Source organism: Notamacropus eugenii, chromosome 3 (assembly GCF_028372415.1).
Source record: "Notamacropus eugenii isolate mMacEug1 chromosome 3, mMacEug1.pri_v2, whole genome shotgun sequence".
Taxonomy (NCBI): domain Eukaryota; kingdom Metazoa; phylum Chordata; class Mammalia; order Diprotodontia; family Macropodidae; genus Notamacropus; species Notamacropus eugenii.
In genome coordinates this window covers 20,355,315-20,367,326 of record NC_092874.1, presented here as the reverse complement: position 1 = coordinate 20,367,326, position 12,012 = coordinate 20,355,315, and the positions used below count along the sequence as shown (strand labels likewise).

Sequence of the window (12,012 nt, the reverse complement as noted above, 5' to 3'; positions counted from 1 at the left end):
TATTACCTATGTGACCTTGGGCAAGTCACTGAACCTCCATGGGCCTCAGTTTCCTCATCTGTAAAATGAGGTTGAATCACATGACCTCTGAGGTCCCTTTCAGCTCTGGGGTCCTATGAACCACAATACAGTTCTGCTCAGAATGGATTAAACTTTCACCATGGGCTTCCTAAAGACCATGGAAGGGTACCCCAAAGCCTGGGCTCTCTCCCCTAGCATTCCTTCCCCCACTTCTAAGCCTGTCAGGGGGCCTAGTCAGGGCACCTCCATTTCCCCCCATAATACAGGCTTTATTTTGACACCTGCAAAATTAGCAATAATGAAGAACTGGCCTTTGGCCAGGGCACCATAGGGCTCTCTGTGCATTACAGGGCCATGTAATAGAATAATTAGAGTAATTATTTATAGAGCCTATCAGAATCCTCGGCTGAAAGGGGGCATTGGAGTTCACTGAAGCCATGAAAACCCTCTCAGCAGGTGGCTTCCACTAATGGAAATTCCCAGCCAAAGGCATCGGGGCGAGCAGGGTGAAAACCAGCTTAACCCTAGTTAACAAAAGGGTCTCCCTGTTTCAGGGGCCTCCTAATTTCATTTTTCCGGACACTCAGGGAATCTCAATGGTCACCAAGTCCAACCCCACGAATACTCTTGGCATGATCTCTGCTAAGCAGCTATCCCACCTTCATTAAAGTAGGGCTTCTTAACCTTGGCTATGTAAACTGTAAACTTGTTTTTAAAAATTCTTTTTATAAATGTATTTCAGTAAAATTGGTTTTCTTTGTAGTCCTTTACATTTTATTTTATGAATTTAAAAACATGATTCAGAGAAGAGGTCCATAGACTCCAAACAATTGCCCAAGTGGTCTATGCTACCAAAAAAAAAAAAGGGTAAAGAAGTCCTGGTTTACAAATATGCAATTATGGGGAAACCAGTTAGTTGAAGAGGTGGCCTCATCTACTTTGGGATCACTCTGATTAAATGTTTAAATTGTCCTATTCTAAGTGTGATAGAGTGGTGAGAGCATCAGAATTAGGACCAGGAGGATCCTGGGTTTGAATCTTGTTCTCTCATCTTTTAGATGAGGATAATACATATCTGTAGGACTGAGCTCATGACACACAGCTTAGTGTCATGGAGAGAGGGATGAACTTGGAGTCAGGAAGAACTCAGTTCAAATCTTGCCTCTCATACTTACTAATTGTATGACTCTGGACAAGTCACTTAACCTGCTTTTACCTCTGTTTTCTCATCTGTAAGACTGGGGGATGGAAAGACAGCTTGTCTTCCAGGGTTGTTGTGAGGAGGATCAGATAAAGTAATGAATATAAATTGCTCAGCCATCCTTAAAGCCTGATATGAATGTCAGCTCTTATATTTATTTACATAATTATGGTCTGAGAATGGGCCTCTCTGTGGCTATATGTTACAAAGAGGTTGGAACCTCCTGGGAGTTCACATAGTAGGAAGACAATAGTGAGTGGACTAGCAAGAGACTTGTAAAAAGGCAAATTTTGGCTTGATATCAGAGCAAAACCAACCCCAAGTTCTTAACAATGGGAGCTGTCCAAAAGTGGGAAAGGCTGCCTGGGGAGGTAGTGAGCTCGCTGGAGGTCTTGGCACAGAGACTGGACGACCTTTGCTCAGTGTTATAGTAAAGTCTTTCTCAGGTAGGTCTTTGGATTTCTTTCCTACTTCTCAAGTAACATAGGACAAATCAAAAGCCTCCCTGGGATTTGGGATTCCCCTTTCTAAAGTGATGAGGTTGGACTAAATGACCTTGACATCCCTTTCCAGTTCCAAACCTATGATCCAATGAGTAGATGGTTCCTCAAGTGCCTTCTGACTGAGATTCTGGGATTCTGTGTCTTACTGACCCTCATGGGCTTATAGCAATGATCAGATGGCATCCTTGCTCACATAGGCAGAAGAGTGGTGGTGTGTTAATCAGCACACTCGAGCATACTGCTCTTTTAAAGTAGCTCAGCTACTCTCATGTATTTATTTCCTGGCTTCTCCTCCCTTCACCCAAGAAATAAGTCTCTATCCAAACCAGTTCACCCTATATTATATGTGTATGTGTATAAGTGTGTGTGAGTATATACACACACACACACACACACACACACACACACACACACACACATATCCATAACACATTGTTTTATATATGTATATATGTATACACACATATGCAGAACACACATGTATATTCACACATATATACATATAGATACATACACATATACACACAGATACATGCATATATAATATATATTATGCATACATAGATATATACATATATATTATATATGAATTTATATTTTATATATAGGTGGAGAAAGCTCAAAGAATCATCCATGCCATTTTGCTAAAGAAGAGATTCACTCGGTGGCAGTGAATTCAGCCAACTGGGCGCAGGGCATGTTGGTTGGCTTTGGGCCATTCAAGAAGAAGCTCTCATGGGATAAGGCAGGATTGTTTGGCAAAATGTGGTCTGCTGTTACTGGGTTACTCCCTTTATTGTTCCCCAGCTTTCCCACAAGTCTTTCCCTTATTTATCTACAGAAGCTCAAATATTGATGTTTTCTAAAAGGAGGTCTTATATGAAGTAGACAAAATATTGAACTTATGGGAAGTCATTGAGTACCATGTGCTATATGGCTGGAAAGCCCTCCAGAAGTGTCCAGGTTTTATACACATACACACATTCACCATATTCCATGTATATACACTATATATAATATTCACTATATAATATTTGTATCTATTTCAGTAAGGGGAGATGAGGGCTAAGAGATAATTGTCTTTCTTCTACTTTTCTTTTATCAGTGACCCCTCTGCCTGAAAGAAAAACAAAAATCTGGGCAATTTCTATTGGGCAAAGTGATTGAACATCATTACTGAAATATATTTTTTCAAAACACACATGTTGTTCTGGAGAGGGTCCGATGTGCACGTGCTAAATTTGGACCCTACAGAGAAGAACAAAAATCATTCTGCTACAACGACCAGCAAAGACTTTTGAAATTCAACTTTGTGATTTCACTGGTGAAGGGAACTCCTGGTGAGAAAACTTCCTCTCCTAAAGTACTCCTAAAGCACCTTCTTTCTTACTTAAAGCTTTGGAGAGTTTCCCTGGAGTACTAAGAGGTTAGAGGACTCATCCAGGATCCTGTAGGCTAAGAAAATGTATTAGGAGTGGGATTTGAAGGCAGGTCTTCCTGCCTCTGAGGTAAGGCTCTCTGGCCACTATGCTATGCTGCTTCATTAACAGGAAAAATAGATAAATTTTTATGGGGCTCACTTAGGCCCTCAGTTACCAAGAAGGCAGCACAGAACTCAGTTTCATTACCAATTTAATGGCAGAAAGGACAGAGCAGGGCCATATTTTTAAGTCCAGTTTTTTTTTGTAGGGTAGTGGCATGAGGGGGTGAGAGAGGAAAAGAAAGACCATAGTTTAAGGAAAGAGGCATGTCTGATTCATTCAGGTATTCCACGGAATTTTCAAAGCTCCTGCTCATTATGGGAAGAAAGAAGGATGAGTTACAAACCTTCTATTTATTCCGTGAAAAGAGAAACCAAGTCAACAAAATGCTTTCTCTGTTGCCCTTGAAAACACCTTGAGAAATCCCCCTACAAAGGGCTGAAATGCGCTGTAATTGTGGGTCGGTGAACAAGTCTGGAAGGAGATCCCCCTCCCCCGCATCATTTATTCTTGTTATTTATACATGTATCACGTGTCTTTGCTTTATGGAGTTAGAACAGGACAATCAGAGGTCTGAACTACCTGAGCACCTGACTCCCTGCGCAATGAGGCCCCACATGAAGTTGGCGCAGTATTCACACCAGTGCGGTCCCCGGAACGTGTGCACCTGTGATTCAGAAAATTACAAATCAGCAAACCTGGAGTAGTCAAGAGGCAGGGGAGGGAGGGGTATCTAATGGAAGGGAAAAATAAATTAAAGCTATGAAATAAAAGGATCGAGAGGACCTGCCCCTCACATCAGAGCTCATTTCTCCCAGCAGGTCAGAGTCTGAAACAGGGAAGACAAGGTGAGGTTTGGGGTTCTGATCTTTCACGTCTTTGGCCACCCCATCCCTCTCACCACTGTTCCATCATGGCACACACAAGGGTGTGTGGTGACGGAGATTATGTAAGGGGTTATACTATGGGGCAAAGGATGAAGAGCCCACAGCCTCAGAAACCAACATAGGAATTGAAAATCATCAATAGACACAAACATTTCAATGTACAAAGAAGAAAAGGTCCTTTAAGTGAGTCTTTCAAGTATGTACAGGGTAAGTGAACTGTCCTATAGAAACTTTAGAATTACTAAATCTTAAACTACACCAGTATTTTTTATGTGAATGTGTATGCGTATGTATGTGTATGTGTCTACATATAAATACAATCAATAAATATGTATGAAGCCTACTATGTGCCATCTATATATTATATATCTCTATATTAATATGTATACAGACAAACAAGACAGCAAAAAATTACAAAACTGTTTGCTTTTTTCTTCTGTGTTATTTTATAAAATATTTTTATAAAAAAAAATGGAAAAGAGAGTAAGGCATGTATTTTAATCCCCATATTGGACACACACACACACACACACACACACACACACACACACTACAAACCAACCCAGGGATCTTGGGCCCATCCAGGAAGGCAGGACCCAACTGCAGAAAACCTTGGCTGAGGTCGTAAGCTACAGAATTTCAATACTGGGATTCTGGGCAGACATGTGTAAATAAAGTCCAAACATGGAATAATTGAACCATTCTATGGCAGCTTGGATAGAAGGAGCTGGCCTCAGTGTCAGAAAGTCTTACCTGACTCAAGCTGGCTGAGTGACTCTGGAGAGCTAAGACCAAGTTAGAGGCACACTGACACCATCACTGTTGAAGTGGGGGAGGGGAGGGAATTTGGGGAGGGTTACCTCACCAGGAGTTCCTGTATCTGTGAAATCCTAGGTCTCATCTATTCCCTCTCACCCCCCACTCCCAAGAGCAATTAAAAACAGATGATCTGGTGTGGTAGTGGAGAGTGACTTTTAGCCAGGAATGCTAAGACTCTGGGTCAAGAACACCTTGGGTAAGATACTGAAGCTCTCTGAGCCTCAGTTTCCTTATCTGTAAAATGGGAATAAAGCATTTAACCCTGATGGTTGTGAGGCTCAATTGGGATAATGAATGTAAAGTGCTTTGGCAAACATGAAGGGCCTAAAATGGCAGTTTTTATTACTTAAGAGGAACACCAGAAGAAAAAAAAAAGCCATCTTTGTAGATTAATCATTGGCCATTTGGAAGTAATTAGAACAAAAGCACTGAACATTTCAGAGGCTTTTTAATAGCCTGTCCCAGTCATAACGGGAGGCTAAAAGCTTTTCTAAACAGTCTAGTAAATATTTAAGGGTGGTCTTTGCATCTCTTGGGGCCCAAGTTCAGTTAGAGCTGCCTCGGAGAATCTACCAGCCTCAAAGATCATAATCTCTGATACTGAGACCCCATGCTCTCAGCCAAGAAAGCATTCTATTCTTGCTTCTCCCCCTGACATTTAGTCTTCAGCAGTCCCACCTGGGTGAGGAGAGCAGTGGGGAGAGCTGCTTGCAGATCATTTCACAAAAAATCCCAGCGTTTGGTGCCTTTGTAAAATAAAACTCCCAGCCCGTCTCTGTCACTGAGTGGCAATGTGACCATGAGTATAGTGGCTTCACTGCTCTGGGACTCACTTTCCTCATCTGCAAAATGAAGGAGCTGGACTAGAGGATCTCTAAGCCTCCTTCCAGTCTAAATCTCTGACTGGGGGAATTGTCTGGATTGGTAACAATGTAGCTATTTTTTAATAATAATAATGATAGCTCACATTGATATGATACTTTGAGGCAGTGCTTTATGAATATCTCATTTGAGCCTAACAACAACTCTAGGCGGTAGGTGCTATTATCCCCATTTTATAGTTGGGGAAACTGAGGTAGATTTGGCTGATTTGCTCAGGGTCACCCAGCTAGTAGGTGAGGACAGAGTTGAACTCACATCTTCTCGACTTCAGGTCCACTGTGCCATCTAGCTTCCTTTGACCTAAAGCAAAGTGTCCCCCATCCAGCTCACTGATGGAAGGACCTACACTGATGACCATCATGGATCCATCAAGGTACTGAGGTATCACTTCAGGAGAGTATTTTCTAATTTCCCTCCACCAATAGAGGTCAGCACCTTCTCTGCAACTTAGTCTTAGAGAACTACCTGGGGCAGTGTGAAGGTTAAGTGACTTTCCCAGGGTCATGCAGCCAAAACAGGTCAGCATCAGGCCCTAAAGAACTTTCAGGTTTTGATGCTGCCTTTCTGTAGGATTTCTAGAATTTCTTTTCATTTCTAATATTGTTTCTTTGCAATTTTTTTAAGGTCACAAAGTCCCATTTTTACTGGCTGCTTGCATGAACCACCTCCTCAAAGCTCTGTTACACACTTACACACACACACACACACACACACACACACACACACGTTCTCTTATAAAAACCACGCAGCAAGAGAGTAGAAGGGGGAGGGGTGAAGGATGTCAAACTTGAACCTGACTTGGAGCTTTGGGTTTTAGTTGATTATGCTCTTTCCCTAAGGCTGAAATATTGCCCCCATTTCACTTAGCTCCTCTGAGTCTCTGATTTCTTTAGGGCTCCAGAGACACTGTTTTATATGCAAAGCCAGAAGGCTTCTTATTATGGGGAGAAGGGGATGTTCATAGTGTCCTGTCTTCTCACCAGCCACAACCCATCTCAAAACCCGACTGACCGATTTTTTCCATCCTTTGAGGTTTATTGATTTTTTCCCCCTGAACATGTTTTCAGAGAAAGAACATTCTGCAAACTCAAGAGCTGTAACAAAAATACCCTAGACAGGAAGAAAATACCCCAGACAGGAAGAATGTTGGTCCAAGACTATCACAGCCTGAATTGCCCAAATATCATGGAGAGCCTGTGGTCATGGTCTGCCTGGAATTCTTAAACCAAGCCAACGAGATAAGATGATGTGGTGGGAGATAAGATACCTTAGACAAAGAGCACAAAAATGATATCCTACTCAAAAACAACAATAATTAACTGGTCTGGAAAGCTTCTCAAAGCAGTCACTGGAGCCAAGTGAGTGGGACCCAATTTGGACAGTCCCAAATTACCAGGATGCTATTTGCTTCTAATTTGCTGAACTTGGAAAGAATTGTACGTTCTCCCTTTACAGAACCCTGTAGTTCTGTAAAAACAATCTCCATTAACACCCCCTCTCACACCCCTACCTCTGGATAAACCAGTGCCAACAGCAGCAGGGAGAAGAGCCATAGCTACTGAGTAGCACTGGCTGGGGGCTTGAACCAATTTTTGATTCAACTGATAAAACAGAACTGGAAGATGTGAGTTCAAGCCTGTAGGCAAATCACTTAACCTCTTAGTGTCTCAGGTGATTCCCTAAGGGGGTTGCTGGTTTGTAACCAAGGAAGCGAGAGTTTGGGAGTTTGCCTATATTTATGAAATTGCAAATCTGGGTCAAAACTAAGCAAAAGACCCACTAATAAACAATAAATACAGAGTAGGGTAGTGCAGAGCACACTGGCCTTGAAGTCAAGGGAGATCTGGGCTTTCAACTTCACCGCTGGCAGTTACTGGCTGTGTGACCATGGGAAGGTCACAAAATTTCTGAATTTCATTTTCTCACCTATAAAATAGTTGAGTCTCAAATACAGGAGAATGGTTTTGTTAGTCAGTCAATAAGTATTTATTAAGTACCTGCTGTGTACCACGACATGTGCTAAGCACCAGGCATATAAAGGCAAAAGATGGTCTCAACCCTCAAGGAACTTACAATCTAATTTAAAGTGTTAGACAAATATAGCTTCTACACTATTATTATCATCACAAAACAAAAGACCAACAACGATGGCAGATTCCAGTAGGTTGGTCTAAGATTCATGAAGGTTTGGATTCAATTCTACTTCTGACACATTAGCTATGTGACCCTAGTTCAACCTCTCAGTGCCCCCCAGCAGTACGGTTAAGAATATAAATTATAGATGGGGTGCCATTCTGTATCAGTGGAGGAAGTTTCCATACTGGGAGTTCTCTATGTGCAATGACAATCAAGTCTGGATTTTAAAAAACAACATCATCCATAAGGTGCCATAAAAATTCCAGCTGTCTACCTAAGGTTGGAGTCTGGGATTTGTGATAATTGTTCAATTTATTCCTTATAGTCAAGAAAACAGGAAAAGATCGTATTTTATACAATTTGAATCAATAAACATTTATTAAGCACCTGCTGTGTGCAAAGTGCTGTGAGAGACATTTCTCTCTAAAAGGTCTTCCTGGATCCAAAGACAGTTGCTGTGTGTGCGTATATGTGTGTGCGCAGAGTACAAAAGTGGTTTGTGAGTATATCTCAGTGCACAGTGGTGGGGGACCAGGTGTGCAAGTGTTTCAGCCTGAAGGGAACAACCTTGTTCTTAGAAGCCACAGAGCTAACTGTACCAAAGGGACTTGGCAGCTGTTCTGAGCTTGTTTGCAGAATGGTAAGTGGTGCCTGCCCAGGGCAACCTGTCAAGTGCTACCTGCCAAGCTTCAGGTAATACCAGATGTCAGAACTAGCGGCAACAAGCAGGTGTCAGGAAGCAGAAGGTGTAGGCTTGCTGTCATGGAAAGCTTCTTAACCATGTTGTTGTTGTTCAGTCATTTCAGTCTTGTCCAATGCTTCATGACCTATTTGGGGCTTTCTTGGCAAAGATACTGGAGGTGTTTGCCATTCCCTTCTCCAGCTCATTTTACAGAGGAAGAAACAGAGGCAAACAAGCTTAAGTGACTTGCCCAGGGTCATGCAGCTAGTATGTGTAAGTGTTTGAGACCAGATTTGAACTCAGCAAGATGAGTCTTCCTGACTCGTATGCACTGGGTCACCTAGCTGCCCCCATGAGAGCTGTCCAAAAGCACAAGGGGCTGGCATAGCCAATCACAGGATTCAAAATCTAGAGCTGACTACAGGGACCTCTAGAGGGAAGGGACATGTAACGCAACCCCCTTATTTTACAAGAAAGGAAATTGAGGTCACTCATAGGGAGTGACAATCCTCTGGTTTTTTATCAGAAGGGAAATATAGACTCTCCTAAAAGGGTGTTAGTTTCCTCCAGACCTGCTCCTGCTCCAAATCCTTCCTTCATTAGGGAGTACCTCTTAGGGGAGGGGCCATCACTAGTGGAAATGCTGCACACAGCCCTGCTTACCTCCCAAAGGTTTACAGGCCATGGGAGACCTAGCCCTGAAGTGGGATCATGGCTTTGGCATGCAGAGCTCCCTCCAAACTGGAGTACTAATGTACATATGTGTTAAAGAGCATTTCTTATGGTAGGTGTAAATTTCACACAATGATTCCCAAAGGAAGACTCTCTGGAGTAGCCTGTTTAGACAAGGGGAGGGCTTGGAGTGCTTGCACATGGGGCATCCTTTCTCTGCTGTACTGCTGTCCCCTCAAAATGTTCGACATTACTAATGAAGATTTCTGCTATTTCTCCAAGACTAACTCAAGATGGGACAAAAAAGCTTCTAAGATCTGCAAACACTGTTGTCTAATCTCCACATCTGGTGATTCACCTACACACAGAAGATGCTGTCAGAACTCTAGAAAGCATTGCTGAGAATAACAAAGTCCTAGGAAAGAAATTAATCACTTCAGGGCAGAGGTAGTTATCTCTTAGCTGGTCCAGTAGAAGGGAAGGGTTTCAGAAGACAAATTTCAGAAGTTTGCTAACTAAATGGTGTTAGACAATGGGATTTGGAGTTCTCTCTGTGGGAATGTGTATGTTTCTTTGTCTCTCTCTGTCTTCCCCTCCCTCTCTTCTTTCAGACAAGATCTCTCCATCTTGCCCAGGCTGGGATGATGCGCTCAGTCTAAGGAGATGGAAATTTAATGAGATAAACCTGAAGGTCCACACATGTTCAAAGAATCAGCTTCATCTGTATAAGATGGGGATGGCATATTTCCACAACTCATCCCAAACAAATCTTGGGGTTTTAGTGAATAGCCAGTGCAAGGCCAGTCACTAGGACACCATGGCAACCATGGAAACCAACAAGACCATGAGCAGCAGCAGTGTCCAAAATGTGGGTGGCCATAGTCTAGGAGAGTACAGCTGGACCTCAGGCCTCTGTGCTATCACAGGTCTGGAGAATCGCATTTTTTTTTTTTTTTGAGGGAGGAAGGCAAGGCATTTGGGGTTAAGTGACTTGCTCAAAGTCACACAGTTAGTAAGTATCTGAGGTCAAATTTGAATTCAGATCCTCCTGACTCCAAGGCTGTGCTCTAGTCACTGTACCACCCAGCTGCCCCTCAGAGAATCACATTTTAAGAAGGGGTATTTTTTCAGAGGAAGGGCCACAGGATGATTAAGGACCTAGATGTCAAGTCACTTAAGGCCTGGGAATGTTTAGCCAGGGAAAGAGTAGACTTGCTCTCATCTTCAAGTAGGGCCATGGTCACTCTCTACAAGTGGGATCTAGAAGAGAAGGTCAATATATTCTGTTTGACCCCCAAAGGCAGAGTTAGAAAATGTGCAGCATATGGAAAATGCAGAGGGGCAGACTTAGGCTCAAAGGAAGGGTAAACTGCCTGACAACGACAGTTATCCAGAATGGGTTGACTTGGGACCTTCTCAGTTTTCCCTCAGGAGAGATGTTGAAGTGCAGGCTGCCTGGGCCTTTTTGGATGTGAAGCAGAGGGCTTCTTGTTCAGCTGCAAGTAGGTGGACTGAGGCCTCTTTCCATGGAAAGTTTCTTTAGTTTCATGAGCTGTACTTGACATATGTCCTACAACATCATTGCCCTACAACGTTGTCCTACAACGTCATTGTCTCTGTGAAAGGCTCTACCATTCTTTACATCATGGAGACTTTTGAGATTTGTCTACAGAGGCTGATATGGGTGCATAGGGAACTCATCAACCAACTTAGAAAAGAAATATGGAGAAGATAGAAGCAAACCCAGCCAATGAGGATGAGTGTAAGAGCAGGGCAGGGACTTGTAAAAATAATGTCAGGATGAATGGAAACTGTTAAGTTAAATTCAACACAAAAATACCTTCTTAGTTTTATTGGGAGAAAAGGGAAGATCATTGGAAGGGAGAGGACTTTGGGTTGGGGTGGATGGGATGGTTATAATTGATCAAATAGAGAAAGCAAAGATGTTCAATTCTTAATTTTTTGTTTGTTTATTTATTTTCTCTGCCAAGAAGAATGACCTTTGAAAAAGATATGCAAAAAACAAACAAAAATGACTAATGGGATATGGGAAATGTGCCATGAGATTAGAAATGGGAACAGATCAAGGTTTTCTCAAAGGGAGAAAAGAACAGAGCCTATAAATTATAAGCTAATAAATAAGCTTGGCTTTGATTCCTGGGAAATTCTAGGACAATCATTAATGAGATGGTTGATGAACATCTAGAAAGGGAAGCCATGGTTGCCGAGAGCCAACAGGACTTCAAGAGGCACAAGTCATGCCAAACTAACCCCTCATCTTCCTTCTAGATAGGATTACTACAGAAGTAGATGAGATATCAGAATATAGTGTGCCTAGATTTTAACAAAGATTTCCATCAAGTATATGATACTATTCTAGGGGAGAAGATAGAAACACCAAGATAAGATGAATTCAGAGCTGGCTGGCTAGCCAGATTCAAACAGCAGTTATTGGCTTCACAACATTCAGCACAGCAAGAGGTCTCTAGCACAGTCCCCCAGAGATCTGCTCCTGGCCCCATGTCCTTGAACACTTACAGATGGCAGAGGTAGGACCACAGAGCTGAATCTCATTATCTTTGGATACCAAAAAATCACCTTCACAAACACTAGATGGAGAAGGAGACATGGTCAGTTAGCAGTTATTCTGAAAAGATCTGGACGTGTTAGTGGACTGCAGGCTCAGTAAGTCAGCAGTGGTAGTAAAACAACAACAACAATCTAAGTT

General features: G+C 42.4%; 1 protein-coding gene across 1 annotated transcript in view; it reads right to left on the bottom strand.

The window, feature by feature from the left end:
- The window catches only part of CHN2 (chimerin 2), a 289,418-nt gene that overhangs the window by 10,437 nt on the left and 266,969 nt on the right, over positions 1-12,012 (bottom strand). The window contains exon 9 of the mRNA XM_072651032.1: positions 3,789-3,873. Within this exon, the coding sequence (XP_072507133.1) occupies positions 3,789-3,873 (85 nt within the window). The remainder of the gene's footprint in view (positions 1-3,788; positions 3,874-12,012) is intronic.